Here is a 17,374-nt window from a genome sequence, read left to right as displayed (position 1 = left end):
GTAAGGCGCCCTGGGACTCCAGTCTAGCTGTTATAGACCAACATGGCCACTGTCTACAGTAATGATTCTCAGCCTTCCTAATGCCGCGACCCTTTAATACAGTTCCTCCTGTTGTGGTGACCCCAACCATACAATGATGCAAGTGTTCTTTCACAAAAATTAGACTGAAACTGACCAATGGCGTGAAGATCCATTGTTCAGGATTGTATATAAATTAGGTTTTTTCCAGGGTTTCTCCATTCAGTTCTGCCTCTTGTCCCACCATGCCGATCTTGCTCTTTTCCGCTGCTCCAGACAGACGAACGCTCTATCTTGATCTACCCTGCAAGGCTGTTGTGTGGCGCCTGCAGGAGGAGCAGCAACAGTAGCAGCACCCCCCCCCCCCAGCCAAGCTGCTCGCCCTGCCGTGACCTCTGTGAAAGGGGTCCGGGACCCCTGGCTGAGAATCGCTGCTCTAAAGCCATCTGAACAAACCTACTTGAATGTTTTCCTTTCCCCAGGCTTCCATGAATCCCTGTTGCTTCTTGATGGCCCTGGAGGGGTCTCCCAAATGGGCAGGAGTTAATTTTGTATATGTATATAAAAAATGTGTTAAACATTTATCGGGTGATATGACCATATTGTCAGCCCACCCTCCCCTCCCCAAATGGCCAATGGTGGGCCTGGAGGGGGTGGGGAGGGGAGGGGAGGGGCCCCAGGTGGGCGTGTCCACAGCTCTGCTTCCCAACCATATTCTGGGGTTTCACAAAGCCTCAAGAAGGCTTCAGGGGTTTCTCAACATTAAAAAAGTTGAGGAAGGTTGCCTTAGCCCTATACTCTTCCTGACCGTGTCATGGATGCCCCAAGCTTGCCTGATCTCAGAGGCTAAGCAGGAGAGGAGGGGGGGCTAGCTAGCGCTTGTATGAGAGAGCACCAAGGACGTCCATAATTGCTATGCAGAGGAAGGCAACGGCATAAGCTCTTGCCTTTAAAAGGCTGCGGGGTCGGCATGAGCTGGCTGTGACTTTATGGGCCTTTCCACCGCAATACCTGTTGTGATTTCATCTTCTGCTGCCACAGAGCATCAGCGAGGTGGATGAAGCTTTTTGCAGAACAGAAGCCCTTCTTCAACGGAGATTTGTATTTGTTTTTCAGAGGAGAGGAGGGACTGTGTGTGTGTGTGTGTCTGTGTGTGTGCGGTGGTGGTGGTGGGGGGGTGCCTACCCTCTAGAGAATTGACCAACGTGGAGAGGGAGAGAAACGCATATGGTTTGCACAATTGTGACACATGGCTGTGGGCCTGGGGGACGTTCTTGCTGGTAATGAGCACCTCTTTTGTTGCTTTTAAAGGGCTTCATTAGCTGTTCTGCACTCCAACGGTCAACCGGGGAGTGCTTATGGTTGTTAAAAAGCATCTCTGTACGTTTTATTGGGCTTTGCGGTGGAGTAGCCTTGGCAGAGGAAGACATAGGAGTCAGAGAAAGCTGCCCTGGGGGAACAAAGGAGAGGCAGAGATGTGACAGGCGTGTGGGTGTGTTTGGTGGGGAAGGAACGAAACACCTGTTTGGAGGTTGGCAGTGGTGGCTAGCCCCAAACCTTTGCACTCCTTTGCAATGTTGTCTCCTAGCCCAGGTGAGAACATGCACCACCAAGACATCCCTGTGATCAGTTGTGATGTCTCCTTCCCTGACCCAAGACCCAACCAGGTCCTTCCACCCAGGAGATGCACAATCCAAGAACCCAGTGCGCCAAAGCCAAAAAAGTGGGATAAGTTGTATAGCTATCTCGGGTTTCTTTTGATCCATTAAAGTGTAGCCAGTTTGGTGTAGTGGTTAGGAGTGCGGACTTCTAATCTGGCATGCCGGGTTCGATTCTGCGCTCCCCCAGATGCAACCAGCTGGGTGACCTTGGGCTCGCCACGGCACTGATAAAACTGTTCTGACTGGGCAGTGATATCAGGGCTCTCTCAGCCTCACCCACCCCACAGGGTGTCTGTTGTGGGGAGAGGAACGGGAAGGCGACTGTAAGCCACTTTGAGCCTCCTTCAGGTAGGCAAAAGCGGCATATAAGAACCAACTCTTCTTCTTCTTCTAAAGTCAAGTTATTGTGTTGACCCATGTAGACCCAAGTCAGATATTGATAGGCACAAAATTTCTCTGTCTGTAGAGAGACGTGAGGATTGTCACCCCTGAGAAGCTTTATGGTCCAACCTGCTTCTGTTTGGCCAACATTCCAGGCTTTGAACTTGGGATTTTCCTCATTTTAAAAGCCCTCTTCCACTCAAAACGACCCCAGATCCAACTTACTTGAGAGCCAGCCTGGTGTCGTGGTTCAGAGCAGTGTGAAGAACCAAGTTTAATTCCCTGCTCTTCCTTCACAGGCAGCCAGCTGGGTGACCTTGGGCCAGTCACTGTTCCTCTCAGAGCCCTTCCAGCCCCATCTGCTTCACAGGGGGTCAATTGTGGGGAGAAGAAGGGTAGGCGATTGTAAGCCGCTTTGAGACTTTTTGGGTAGTCAAAAGCGTTGTACAGAAAACCCAGCTCTCCTTCCTCTTTTTCTTATATGTAGAAAACCTCCCCAAATATATTGAACAAAAGGGTCCACTGCTCTGTTGTCTTTATAATCTTTTCCGCTTTATTCTTTTCTATTATTTCTTTGTAAATCAAGCAGCTCGGTTGTGTACCTGCATGTGTGCATGGGAGAGAGAGGCAATCCACAACTCTTCCTTGCTCTGCCGCGTGTGTTTGTTAGAAACGTCAAGACTGTGATAAATGCGGACCTTAATCTTCAGTAAAGATTCCATTTAATTTGCAGGCTGAGTTTTGTGAGTCCATATCCGGAGGAATGCCTGGCTCATAGCTATACAGATAACGGAGAATTGCCCTTTTTGTTTTATTAATGGGAAATGCTCGTGAAAAGTGTACTGCCAATTTAAAAATATATATATATTTTTTGGTGGAGGGGAGAAGCGTGAGGGTAGTCTGTTTGCCACGAGTTGACAGACAAGTTGAACCTGTTGTTTTTTCTTGTGGGGGGGGGTTGTAATTGTGTGTTGGGTTATTGTTTCTCATTTGGAGCCTGCTATAGACTTAACTTTATGGAGGAGGAAATGTTGCGACGATGCGGGGAAAGCATCTATTTCGGTTGCCCGCCTCACCACAGGAGAGTTGTTTATGTGGACAGTGTGTTGGCTGTTACGGCGGTGAGAAATCAAAGCCCATATGTGCATGACAGATTGTTTCATTTCAATCTCTGGAATAAGCTGTCGGTACTTCGGTTAGTAAAGTGGCCCTTACAGGGTTGGAGAAGAACTCTCTGTGACTTCCTTACCATGCCGGTTGATCCAGCCCTGGTTGATCCAGCAGCAGCTGTGGCTCAAGAGGATGGCCCACCATTTTGCAGACCGCTATCGAACGTGTCGTAAATTCAGAGTAACAAATGAGTTTGCTTCTTACACTTCTGGGGCCAAACGCCCTTGATGGTTAAGCAGTTCCGAGCCAACATCTGCTGGGTGGGTTTGGGGGTTTTGGTTTTTAAATCTATGTTTTGTCCTCGACAAAGTCAGTGTTTTGGCTTTTGTCAAAGAGGTTGGTTCTCTCTCTGTCTTCCTGTGCCCATCCAGTGTGCCATCCCTCTTGCAAAACCTGCCGGGGCCCTTCAGATGCTGACTGTGCAACCTGCCAACCCCACGCCACGCTTGCAAACGGAAGATGCTGGACTCCCTGCAAGGAACAGCAATACCTTAATCTAGTGGGATATTGTGTAGGTAAGTTCCGCTGGCATATGTGTATTCGTTGCTCCAGGCAGCTTGCAACAAGAAAAAAAGCAAACTAACTAAAGCTCCGTTCCAGGGTAAAGGGAAAGGGAGGCGGGCACGAGGGTGAGTGCTGGAGATGGAGATCATGCTACTTCTGGCCACTTTGGTTACGCACAGCTATTTTGCTAGTGGTTGCTCTCCTCTCACTTGCGCAACATAATTGGGGGAATCCACTTTATGCAATTCCTCAACTACTGCTTTAAAATGGAGGATATAGGTGCTGGTTTCCTGCTGGAACGCTCGATTACGGGTGCGGAATGGCCCTCAGTTTTTTCCTCTCCCCATCCCCTCCTCCACTTGTTCTGCCTGTTGTGCTATTAGGATGCTTTAGGATGCTTAGGGCTGATCCTGCGTTGAGCAGGGGGTTGGACTAGATGACCTGTATGGCCCCTTCCAACTCTATGATTCTATGATTATTTTTCTAGCTTGTGGCCTCACCTTCATGTAGTTTCCTCTGTTCAGGATTCTTTGCGTTTTCTGAATTTTTACTAAACAAACTGCCTGGAGGCTGGCAACTGAAACTCGAGGATGGGCATTTTCAGTCGTGGCCCCAATCCTCTGAAATGGCCTTCCTGAGGAAACAAGGAAGGTTCTGACTCCAACGGTGTTTGGGAATTGCTGTAAAACATCACACTAGGAACATTTTGGATGTGATTGGCAGGCCGTGGCCAGATTTGTCGGTTTTATATCCCATGGCTGTCTTGAGTTTCCTTATGCGAAGAAAGGCAAGACACCAATATTTTAATAAGAAGAACAGAAATAGCCCCCTCTGCCCCCCCCCCTGCCCATACATAGCAAATTCCCCCACGGAGAGTTGACTGGTCTCATTTTTCTCTCAGCTGCCTTCTGCAGTGGGTTTGGCTCACAGTCAGAGACTTGTCCAGCACCGTGGAACAAGCGCCATGTATCATGGCTGGGGGAAATTAGACAAGACAAAAACTATACTTCAATTTGCTTTAGAGCTGTGTGAGAAAACCAGAGGAGGTCTAACTGTTCATCCATGGCTCGGTCTGAATGGCAGGCATCTTTTCAGTGGACATGGGGGGTGAGGGTGGGGGAGAGATTTAGCACTTGCTATTTTAATTTTCGGTTTTAGCTGGAAAATGTTTGGGGCCATTATTGTCAGATGCCTTGAACCATGGATAAAGGCAGGATGTAAATGTTATAATAATAATAATATAGGAGAAGAGTTGTTTTTTAGAACCTGCTTTTCCCTTCCCGAAGGAGTCTCAAAGTGGCTTCTGATTGCCTTCCCTTCCTCTCCCCACAACTGCTATCCTGTGAGGTAGGTGGGACAGAGAGAACTCTGATAATACTGCTCTGTGAGAAGAGCACTATCAGGGCTGTGACTGGCCCAAGGTCACCCACCTGGCTGCATGTGGAGGAGCAGGGAATCAAACCCAGCTTTACAGATTGGAAGCCACTACTCTTAATCATTATACCATGCTGGCTCTCTGACTTTCTTGCTCCACTACTAGAGTTGTAAAGGGGGGGAGGGCATATTCTTTAAAACAGTGGTCCCCAACCTTTTTGAGGCTGGGGACCAGCAGGGCAACTGCCCGCCCGCGCATGCCATGCATGCGTGCATGCGCGCCGGGCCGCGCATGCGCAATGCGTGGCCAAAATCGCACACGCGCGGCACTTTCGCGCATGCGCAAAAGTGCCACATGTGCGCGATTTTGGCTGCACATGGCACATGTGCGCATGCGTGGCCTGGCACACATGCGCAATGCACGGGCACGGCCCTGATTCCCTCTCCCCCCCCTCCCGCAGTAAGAAGCTTCTCGGGCCGCAAGCTTGCAGCCTGGGAAGTTTTTGACTGCAGGGGGGGCAGGGGGGGCATGGCCTTTGCGGCCCGGCACCAGACCGCGGCCCGCGGATTGGGGACCACTGCTTTTAAAGGGGAGGAGTTAATAGCCATGCAGAGACTCACTTTTGATTGATTGCTGAAGGGTTAAAATGCTCTTTGTTGCCTCTGTGTGAGCCATTCTGTCTCCCCCCCAAGCATGGAAGCATTCCTGCAAGTGACAAGCCGTGCTGGCAAATTATCTTGTCCTGAGACCAGAGGGTTAGATTCAAAATTACAATACACATTACTAACATCACATTACAGTCACTCACACAAATCCTTGTTTCATTTTGGCTGAGGAAGCGTGCATACATATGAAACCTCGCGCCTTGAATAAATCTCTCCTGGCCTTAAAGGCCAAATTGGACTCAGAGAAACACGGCTACCCACTTGAAGCATGCTAATGTAGAAAGACATATTATGAGATATAAATTTATTAACTAGACATAAGTGTTGGGAGCTACTGAGAAAAGTGGTTCCCCTGCAAATGAGAGACAATCCAGATCTCATTCTGGCTCTAATCGTCTTCTAATAAAGAAGGAGTGATGGAATTTGTAGCCGTCCACATTGGCTGTTTTCTTCTCCAGAACCTCCAGGTGGAACTTAGGGATCTTCTGGGATTACAGATGACCACTAGATCAGGGGTAGTCAACCTGTGGTCCTCCAGATGTCCATGGACTACAATTCCCACGAGCTCCTGCCAACGAACGCTGGCAGGGGCTCATGGGAATTGTAGTCCATGGACATCTGGAGGACCACAGGTTGACTACTCCTGCACTAGATGACAGAGGTCCATGCCCATGTGGAAAATGGCTTTGTTGGAAGGTAGACCTCATGGCCACTGAAGGGGTTCTCCTCAACTAATTTTACTGTTCTGAGGCTCTACTACCAAATATCCAGGAATTTCCAAACGTTGAGCCAGCAGCTCTACTTGATGGGGACGTGGTAATGCAGAGCTTAGCCCGAAGTGGGGATCTGAACCTGGGTTCCCCATTTCCTCATCCCGTACATCTCTGATAGTCCAGTTTCATATTTCTTACAAAAGCTCTATACGACTGCTTTACTTGGGCAGAATTTTGGCAACTGGCGTAAAGCTAGCATTTTTGTGGGTTTGATCAACTATATTTTGGCCCTGTTGCTCTTCCATGTATGTGTTCAGGATTTTTTTTTAAATGGTTTTTAGCAGGTCACACAGAACTACGAGTCGCAGATAAATGAAATTTTAAAAATGTATGGCCGACTCTGTATTGTGGGCCACCTGTCAGAGAAATTGATTAGGTCTGAATTGAGTTGAGTTTTTTAATATATGAGAGGCCAGGACTGTCAGGAAGAGATCTTCATGAAAGATATATTGGCAGAGCTTTGAATGATGGATGGGCTGTGTCAAGAGAGGGGGTGGTTGGTGAGAAAGCGAAGATTTATTCATATAAGCGGTGGGCACGATTCGCTGGGAGAGTGATGGATGGGAACATAAGAGCCCAGGTACATCAAAATTCTGGTCCATCTAGTCCAAAATCTTGCCTCACATGGTGGCCAACCAGTTCCTATGGAGGGCCAATAGCAGGGCATGGAGGCTGAGGCCCTCATAAGAACATACGATCAGACCAGTGGTCCATCTAGTCCAGCATCCAGTCTTACACAGCGGCCAACCACTTCTTCTGGATGGCCATCAACCAGTCACAGTGGCCCAGGTCTTCATATAAACATCAGAAGAGCCTTAATGCATCAGACCAGTGGTCCATCTACTCTGGTATCCTATCTCACTTAGCAGCCAACCAGTTCCTCTGGAGGGCCAACAACAGGACATAGAGGCCAAGGCCTTCATACAAACATAAGAAGAGCCCTGCTGGATCAGACCAGTGAGGGTCCATCTAGTCCAGCATCCTATCCCACACAGTTCCTCCGGATGGCCAACAACAGGACGTAGAGGCGGAGCCTTTCTCCAGAGGTTCTGGCTGTGGGATTCAGAGGTTTAGTGCCTCTGAATGTGGAGGATCCCCTCAGTCACCAATGGCTGTGTCAAGAGAGGAAATGGGTGTGAAGAAAGCTCAGATTGTTAAAATATCGGCAGAGGACATGATCTCTTGGAAAAGACCCATTGAAATGAGTGGGTCTTCAGAAAAGGTATATTGGCAGGGTTTTGAATGATGAATGGGCTATGTCCAGGAGAGGGAGTGGGCTGGGAGAAAGCTAAGTAGACAGTGGACACGATTCACGGGGGGAAGTGCACAGGAGCCATTGAAATGGATGGCATCTGTACGAAAGTGTCACCATTTCAGTGGGGTGTGCACCCGATGGCTTTCTCTCCTGCACATTAGTAAGGAACTCAGACCCATATATATCAGGAGTAGTCAACCTGTGGTCCTCCAGATGTCCAAGGACCACAATTCCCATGAGCCCCTGCCAGCGTTTGCTGGCAGGGGCTCATGGGAATTGTAGTCCATGGACGTCTGGAGGACCACAGGTTGACTACCCCTGATATATATGGGTTTTCCTTTCACATTTTATTCGTAACAACAACCTTGCGAGATACGTTCAATCCCGGGAACGCGACTTGCCGAGCACCAACCAGCAAGCTTGGTGGGAGAACGTGGATTTGCACTCTGCTCCCCCAGCCTCTCAGCCCCAGCCCTCCAGCTTGTTGGTGGATCGGATACAGGCTGTGCTGCACATGTGAATCTCAGCCAGGAGATGCTAATTGCACTCACCTATTTAGAAGAGATGCATTGCATTATAATCTTCCAGGAGGGCAAAGCGCAAACGCAGCCTGGGAATCGGTCCAGTCACTTCAATGCTTTAAATGTGGCCGTTTTCCCTCTCCGCTTATCGAGGGGAAGATAAGACCAGAGAGGCTTATGCCAACTCTTGGCGCTTCCAAAAAAGATAATGGATGGGGGGGGGGGGGAGAATAAGTAAAGGGAAAAATGCAGAAGGCTTCGAACACAATCCGCCTTGAGTTCATCAGTATGACCCGCTCCCCTTCACGACGTTTTATTTGGCATTGGGGAACCCAAAGGCTTATTGCTTTGATCTTGAGAAATAATTTCTCGCCGCTTATTTGTTTCCTCCCACAGCCAACTTATTATTTTTGTCTTCGAGCCGCAGAGATGGAGAAAGCCGAGACTGGTACTGAGAGGGGGGGGGGAGGGTTGGGGGCGGGGGAGAGGGACCCGTGTCCAAATTAATTGTGCAGCTTTCCCCCCCTCCCCCTTTGCTGCCTCTTTCTCTACTTCTTTAAAGGCCTGCTTCACCTGCCAAAGCTACCAAGGTTCCGGGTAAAAGATCACAGGTAGTAAGCACTGGGGAATAGTCTTCTACGTCTGGGGACCTGGCAGAGTTGCTGCCGGTCTGTGTACCCGGATCTGGCTTGGTAGGAGGCTTATACCCTGTCTCTTTGCTCAGCAAAGTTTGGAACCTATTTCTGACTGGGAGAGAACTTCCTTTGGAGGAAGAGCCACCTGGGTCATAGAGAAAGGCCCCATAGGCTAAAGCAGGGATTCCCAACCAGGGAGAGTCCATGGGAGCTCCGGACGGGGTCCGTGACCATTCCCCTTCTGCCTTAATGGACACGGCCACAAGCTAGAGAACTGGCTGCTTCCATTGCTGTTCGTCCCCCCCCTTTCTGAGCGTGAGTTCTCTCGTGGGTTCAGGGAAGAGGTCCCTGGGAGGTGGTGGAGCCTGCCCATCTACTCCTGCCTTAAGACCAACACAGTTTTATTCAAGGTATAATGTTTGGTGTGCAAACACATCTCTTCAATGGAATAGTTAGATTCAATATTCAACCTTTGTTATTGTTGTTGTTAGGTGCGAAGTCGTGTCCGACCCATCGCGACCCCATGGACAATGATCCTCCAGGCCTTCCTGTCCTCTGCCATTCCCCGGAGTCCATTTAAGTTTGCACCGACTGCTTCAGCGACTCCATCCAACCACCTCATTCTCTGTCGCCCCCTTCTTCTTTTGCCCTCGATCGCTCCCAGCATTAGGCTCTTCTCCAGGGAGTCCTTCCTTCTCATGAGGTGGCCAAAGTATTTGCGTTTCATCTTCAGGATCTGACCTTCTAAGGAGCAGTCAGGGCTGATCTCCTCTAGGACTGACCGGTTTGTTCGCCTTGCAGTCCAAGGGACTCGCAAGAGTCTTCTCCAGCACCAGAGTTCAAAAGCCTCAATTCTTTGACGCTCGACCTTCCTTATGGTCCAACTTTCGCAGCCATACATTGCAACTGGGAAGACCATAGCCTTGACTAAACGCACTTTTGTTGGCAGGGTGATGTCTCTGCTTTTTAGGATGCTGTCTAGATTTGCCATAGCTTTCCTCCCCAGGAGCAAGCGTCTTTTAATTTCTTTGCTGCAGTCCCCATCTGCAGTGATCTTGGAGCCCAGGAAAATAAAATCTGTCACTATCTCCATTTCTTCCCCATCCATTTGCCAGGAAACCTTAGAGACTAAGAATTCTTTCATGGTAGCAGCTTTTGAGAGTCAGAATTCCCTTACTGTTAGCCACAGGTGAACTCCTTTTTGACTGAAAGGTAGCATATAAAATATTAAAATGAACAATAGGACTGCTACCGATACTTTGTGGCAAAACCCACGGCCTTTTCGCCATGTGAATTTTGCGTGTTAGCTGGATTCCTTGAACACAGGCCCCCCAGCCTGCCAAAACGAGCAGTGTAATTTTTCATGCTCCTAGGAAGTTCTTTTGTGCCTTGCACCCAAAGGACCATGTGCATTCTAAGGCATGGGAGAGCATCTCTTCAACATTTGGCATCCCACATCAAAGGAAGGGTCCCACGCAGGAGTCCATCAAACGAATGTGCTAGAAACTTGAAAATGGAGAGACCAAACAGAGTGCTTGAGCAAGTTTGGAAGTGACTTAACTGCCCTTCTCTCTCTCACACACACACACACATGCACACACACACACACACACACACACACTCTTCTGTGACCTGAATCAAACTTTCACCTTCTTCAAGAGATCTTTCCTCATCTTGCTGTTCACAACACTCAATTGTTCCTGCAGTCAGCCAGTTGCATTGGATTTGCTTGGGGGAAAAAAAAAATCATATTTCCACAAGCTGCGTAATTTGCATATCTGACTCGATTTGCTGTGATCTCGAAGAATTTGGCATGGCGGTGCCTTATCGCAGAAAGCTGTTTTTCTTTATTTGTAACATGCAGCCGGACATTCCTTTTCCCGTGCTCCGATCTCTGAACGCTTACGGAAATGTCACTTTGCGAAATCATTTCTGCCGGTTATTAATCACCCGCAAACAAGCAGCTGTCACAGAACAACACTCAGCTGAAAACACAACATTTATATTATGTAACGGTTGTCTTAACATTGTAAGGGCTTTTTTTTGAGGGGGGGGGGAGACACCCCTACACACCTGACTTCTATAACAATATTTTCTTAGTTATCTACTCATCCATCAATGCTAATTCAGAATGTTCTTTTCCGGATCCTTGAGGGAGAACAGCGTGCCAGGACTTCAAAAGCACATTATTTTTTTTTGCATTCAGAGTCACATCTTATTCTTTCGGTACCCGGAGGGGAAACTGTTTGCTGATTGCAACCTAATTGCGACAAGAGATGCCAGTGGCAAAAAAAGAGAACATTTTAACTGTGGGAGACTTGGACTCCCCCCCTGTGTCTCTCAGGATGGAAAATGGCTCTTTCTGTCTTTAGCAAGCGACGGCAGTTACTCAGGTTGAAAGAAGGCTGGAGGCTACATGAACCAATTAACAGGAGTTAATTTAATTGGCAAAGGAGAAGAACCTTTCTGGAAACCAGCGGAGGTGGGAATCCAGAAGCACGTGATTTGTTTGTCCGTTTGTTTTACGGGCGATGATGTTAGACGCTGCTCTGCCGCAGTGTTTTTGCAGCAATTTACAACCATCGAAAACACTTTGGAAAAATTGACGTGAGCCGTGCAACTGTGGGGCACAGAATCATAAGCAGTGGAGGTACGGTGGCCCACACGGACAACCACGAGAATGCAACTGTGTGGAACAAGGAATTTGGGGACGTTGGGTACAAAGGGTTTCATTTATTGCATTTTTAATTCTTCTCTTCCAGGTCAGGAGGTGGGCAGTCCCATTGGTATTGTCTTCTAGAAGCCCCAGCAAGGCTAGGCTGGGGAAAAGAGTATTGACAAAGGCCCCAGAAGAAGAAGGAGAAGAAGAGTTGGTTCTTATATGCCGCTTTTCTCTACCCAAAGGAGTCTCAAAGCAGCTTACAGTTGCCTTCCCTTTCCTCTCCCCACCACAGACACCCTGTGAGGTGGGTGAGGCTGAGAGAGCTCTGATGTTCCTGCTTGGTCAGAACAGCTTTATCAGCGCCATGGCGAGCCCATGGTCACCCAGCTGGCTGCATGTGGATGAGGAGCAGGGAATCAAACCTGGATCACCAGATTAGAAGTCCGCACTTGTAACCATGACACCAAGCTGGTGTGGTATAGAGTGGTACGGCTGAGGGGAAGTTTCTAAATCATCCGTAAGCTGATATGTCTGCTTCTGATGGTGCCTTTTTATGTCACAGTGCATGAGCTTTTGAATTTCCTTAGAATCATAGAATAATAGAGTCGGAAGGGATCTCATGGGTCATCTAGTCCAACCCCCTGCACTGTGCAGGACACTCACATCCCAATCGCTCATCTACTGTAACCTGCCACCCCTTAATCCGTCACAGAATCAGCCTCTCCGTCAGATGGCTATCTAGCCTCTGTTTAAAAATTTCCAAAGATTGAGAATCCACCACCTCCCGAGGAAGCCTGTTCCACTGAGAAACAGCTCTAACTGTCAGGAACTTCTTCCGGATGTTTAGATGGAATTTCTTTTGAATTAATTTCATCCCATTGGTTCTGGTCTGTCCCTCCGGGGCAAGAGAGAACAACTCTGCTCCATCCTCCATATGTCAGCCTTTTAAATGCTTGAAGATGGTTATCAGATCCCCTCTCAGTTGTCTCCTCTCCAGGCTAAACAGACCAAGCTCCCCCGACCTTTCTTCATACGTCTTGGTCTCCAAACCCCTCACCACCTTTGTTGCCCTTGTACTAGTCACAGTCCTGTCAGAGCTCTCTCAGCCTCACCTGCCTCACAGGTTCTCTGTCATGGGAAGCGGAAGGGAAGGAGATTGTGAGCCACTGAGACTTCTTCAGGTAGTGAAAAGCGGGGTCTAAAAACCACCTCTTCTTCTTCTTTTCTATCTCCATCCAGTTTCAGTATATTCCCAAATCTCTTCCAAATGAATTAGGCAGAGCTCCAAAATGCCATCCTTTTGGACCGTGCATGGATGGCTTTGTTGGTTTGCTGCCAGGGAATTGTCATTGTAATCCAAACTCCTGCGTCCTTTGAAACGTCATCTCCTGCTTCCTGGTTATCTTGTTGTTCATCTTCAGAGAAAGTTTTCAGAAAAAAATCCAGCCTCCCCGAGGGGCCAGGACATCAAGCCCAGCATGTCGAAGGCAACCCTGTCAGGGCCTTTCTTTCAAGACAGCCGTCATTTCCCTTATAATTTTCTAAATCGCTGTAATGAGAATTAATTTGGCTTCCAGGATCCTTTACATAGTCCCTGCATCTCAGACAAAAGCCTTCTTGTAAAAGCTGTAGACACTCCTGAGGTTCAGGGGAAGGTCAGGAGCCATTTACCAATGGGCTGCTGAAAAAAGAGGGTTATGAGACAGCCGTATTTTCCTCCCTGTCTTACTAGTTGGACTGGCAAAACTGCCTTGGGAGTGCTATAAGGCAGGGGCAGTCAACCTGTGGTCCTCCAGATGTCAATGAACTGCAATTCCCATGAGCCTCTGCCAGCATTCTGCCATGAACATCTGGAGGTACACCGGTTGACTACCCCTGCTATAGGGTCCACACCTGGCACAGGTGGGAGAACATGCCCCAGCATTACGATGGCGGCATGTGCAATTTCAGCGGCTTTGTTCAGTGCTCTCTTGATGTGGGAAACAGGTCCAGTAACCACCAGGGGTAGGGTCGTCCTGAGATTTCAGAACACTCCCTTTACAGAAGAAGAGTTGGTTCTTATATGCTGCTTTTCTCTACCTGATGGAGTCTCAAAGCGGCTTACAATCTCCTCCCCTTTCCTCTCCCCACAACAGACACCCTGTGAGGTGGGTGAGGCTGAGAGAGCCCTGATATTACTGAAGAAGTAGAAGAGTTGGTTCTTATATGCTGCTTTTCTTTACCTGAAGGAGTCTCAAAGTGGCTTCCATTTGCCTCTTAACCACTACACCAAGCTGGCTCAGAACCACTACACAAAGCTGGTGCTGTACCTGCCGCCCCACCCCTGTCAAGTCACAACTGGGTTAGGGTGACCCTATACGGTTTTCAAGTCCAGAATAAGGATGGGTGATTCAGTTCCAATAAGTAGAAAAGTACCCGAATAAAAAAATCTGGGTGTCTTTGTATAGCAGGAGGAGGCCGAGCAGAATGTCACCAGCTTCTCACTGCAGTTTCTCACTGACTCACTAACGGCAGCCTAATACATGCTCAGCCACCAAGTAATACTAGCAGCAGAGCAGAAAACTGGCCTGCCAGTATCATTCGTGCCATGAATGGTTTTTGCATAACGATTTCTGACCGGAGTCGTTCCAGAACAGCGGGTGAAATGTGCCACCAGTGTAAGAACTTGCAGCTTTTCCTTAAAGCTGTACATTTATTGTCCCCAGAAGTTTCTAAATCACTCCCCTTAGGGTCAGTTCAGGGCCAAGTTCTGCTTTATACGAGATGGAGAACTGTGCGTAGAAGGAGAAAGTGTCCAATAGCAAGCAGGGGCTCTCAGAAGCTCCTCCCCTGCCACAAGTGTTGTCAGCCTTTAAAGTGATACTGGACTCTTGTTCTTTTCTTCTGCTTCATACATCAGACTTCTGTGCTATCTTTAGCCAAGATAATGTTTGGTCGGCGTGCAGATGACTCACTCCCTACCTGATTGGCCTCAGTGGGGGATATGTCCCCAATAGGGAGTGGACACTCCCCCACTGAGGGCCGATTGTAGGTCTTCCCCACCACTGTCCTCCTCTTCCTCCTTACTGCCCCTTCTGGGCTTTTGGGAAGAGGAAAAGCTAGCAGAGGATGGTGAGGTTTGGACTGGACGGGGACCTCAGCAGGATACGATGCCATAGAGCAGGGGTAGTCAAACTGCAGCCCTCCAGATGTCCATGGACTACAATTCCCATGAGCCCCTGCCAGCGAACACAGTTTGACTACCCCTGCCATAGAGACTGACTTATACATACGCAAGTCAAATTTCTAGAACATTTCATCAAGAGAAGCACGTGTGTTCATTTTTTTTCCTTGAATGCATTAATTTGAGCACACCCAAGGGAACGGATGACATGATTTCTTCTTCTTTCCCTTTATGAAGGTCGAACTTTCCGCATTTAATGATGTCATACGTGACAAAAAAGAGCATTTCATCGGTTTTAGGCTGGCAACTGTAACGTCACGAGGGCTGTTAAGAAGATGGAATGGTACACCTCATATGCTCAGCCTTAGAGAATACAATATAATAAATCTAGTGCAGGGGGTTGGACTAAATGACCCAGGAGGTTCCTTCCAACTCTATGATTCTATGATTCTAAGATTAGGCAGATCTGTTTAGAACCCTACTCAGGTCAGTTCAATGGGATTTATTCCCAGGAAATTCCTTCTTTAAGGAAGGGTGAGGTATAAATGTAAAAATAAATTAAATGAGTAAAACCCAAGCGACAGTTAGCCTGCCACTGTTTTAATTAAATTTTTAAATCATAATTAAACATTGTGATTGTATTTATAATTGTGTATAACTCGTAATGATAGCAGAATTATAATTAAAATAATAAAACTCGGCAATAACAACGGCAGTAAATCGCTGAACCAGCCATTCGATGGATCGAGCGCGTTTTTACTTCTTCCTTGTCCGAGCTTCTAGAAGGGTGTGTTTTTGTCAACCAGGAATTCTAAAGGCTGTGACTGTCATTCTCTTTTAACGGAAGCAGGACTTGTCGGAAAGCTGACCGGCAGTTGGCGATCAGCTCTCCCCTAGTGTTTCCTGACTTTTGTTCCTTTCAGATTGTCACCCTCTGTGCCAGCAGTGTGTGGCTGATCTCCAGGACACAGGAAGTGTTTGCTTGACGTGTCAAAATGGCCGCCACTTGCTCCTGGAGGACCACTGTGTGCCCGGTTGCCCCGTGGGGCGCTATAAAGATGGTGGAACATGCAAAAGTGAGTCCCAGCTGAAAAATCGGGAGTAGCGATAAGAGAGGAGCAAGCATGCCAGCTAATCTCGTATCTAGTCATTTTGTCAAAGCCTACTTTTGCCAGTAGATCATTCTTTTAAAAGGGGGGTTGCCCCCATGTGATCTTTACAACAATCCTTCTTGGGTGATTTTAAGCAGAGAAAGCGCAAGCATCCCATTATCACAGAGTATTGTCGCGCAGTAACTTTCATGGCCAAACTGTCTCTGGTCCAACATGCCAAACAGACCTATGGGCTTGTTCAAGGTCACCCCAAGGGAGGACACCCAGCTAGACTTGCTTGGATATGGCAGGGCAGGGATTCCCCCAAATTTTTGAGCCTGCAAGTGCATTTGGAAGTGTGACACAGCATGGTGGGTGCGGCCACAAAATGGCCACCCCAAAATGGCTGCTGCAGGAGGCGGAGCCAGCCTCAAAACGACTGCCACAGCTTGACTCCCATAACACAGTGTCGAACCATGTGTCATGGTGGCAGCTGCTGCAATCTGGTGTCAAATATTCAGTGAGACATGTGGCCAGCCAAAAGCCCTCCCTGGCCACATTCACAACAAAAATATTTTGCAAAAGCCAGGAAAAGGGTTGTGGGATCCCTGTTGGAGATCCTTGTTCTGGCTACTTGTTGGCGGCTGGGAGCAAGCCTGACTCCTTTAGCGCACCAACATGTCCCTCTGTGAGTCTCCTCGAGCATCCACCTGGGTGGCTAGCCAGGACAACTGGCGCTTAAGCACTGGCTCCATGTTGCAGAGCCTCTTGAGGCTTGTTTTCTGCTTTTCAGATGCCCATTTCTATGGGGAAAATATTATAATTCCACTCTATTCCTCATTGGTTAAATCTCATTTGGAACATGGCAGTTCAAAGAGGATACTGGCAAGTTGGAATGTGTTCACAGAAGGCCGATGAGGATGGTTTAGGGCAGGGGTAGTCAAACTGCGGCCCTCCAGATGTCCATGGACTACAATTCCCAGGAGCCCCTGCCAGCATTTGCTGGCAGGGGCTCATGGGAATGGTAGTCCACGGACATCTGGAGGGCCGCAGTTTGAATACCCCTGGTTTAGGGGTTGGACTCCATGCTAAGGGAGGTTGAGAGAGCTGGGTGCATGCAGCTTGGAGAAGAGGAAGGCCAGGTTTGATAGGATAGCTCTATTTAATTAAGTATAAGGAAGACATGTTGAAGAGGAGGCCAGACTGTTTACTGCAGTTTTAGAGACAAGAATTAGGTGCAATTAGTTCAAATTCTGGGAAAGGAGTTTCCACTTCAATATTAGGAGGCATTTTTCTGATGGTGAGGGCTGTTCGTAGACGGAATATGCTGCCTCGGAGGGTGGTGGAGTCTCCTTTGTTGGATATTTTTAGGAGGAGATTGGATGCGCACCTGTCAGGAAGGTGTGGTTGTTAAGTCCCTGAGAAGGGGGGGGGAGCTGCACTGGATGGCCCACTGTGGTCTATTCCAGCTCTGTGTGATCCCGATTCTGTGACTCTGAT

The 17,374-nt window shown here is 48.3% G+C and overlaps 1 protein-coding gene across 3 annotated transcripts in view; it reads left to right on the top strand.

The window, feature by feature from the left end:
- Nucleotides 1-17,374, top strand: part of FRAS1 (Fraser extracellular matrix complex subunit 1) — a 282,626-nt gene that overhangs the window by 157,916 nt on the left and 107,336 nt on the right. For all 3 annotated transcript variants that reach the window (XM_077301093.1, XM_077301092.1, XM_077301091.1), the window contains exons 19-20: nucleotides 3,602-3,745; nucleotides 15,707-15,859. In XM_077301093.1, coding sequence (XP_077157208.1) covers nucleotides 3,602-3,745; nucleotides 15,707-15,859 — 297 coding nt within the window. The remainder of the gene's footprint in view (nucleotides 1-3,601; nucleotides 3,746-15,706; nucleotides 15,860-17,374) is intronic.

Source organism: Paroedura picta, chromosome 10 (genome assembly GCF_049243985.1).
Source record: "Paroedura picta isolate Pp20150507F chromosome 10, Ppicta_v3.0, whole genome shotgun sequence".
NCBI classification, from domain to species: Eukaryota; Metazoa; Chordata; class Lepidosauria; order Squamata; family Gekkonidae; genus Paroedura; species Paroedura picta.
The sequence above is the reverse complement of the archived record's forward strand: the minus strand, read 5'-3'. Positions and strand labels throughout refer to the sequence as shown.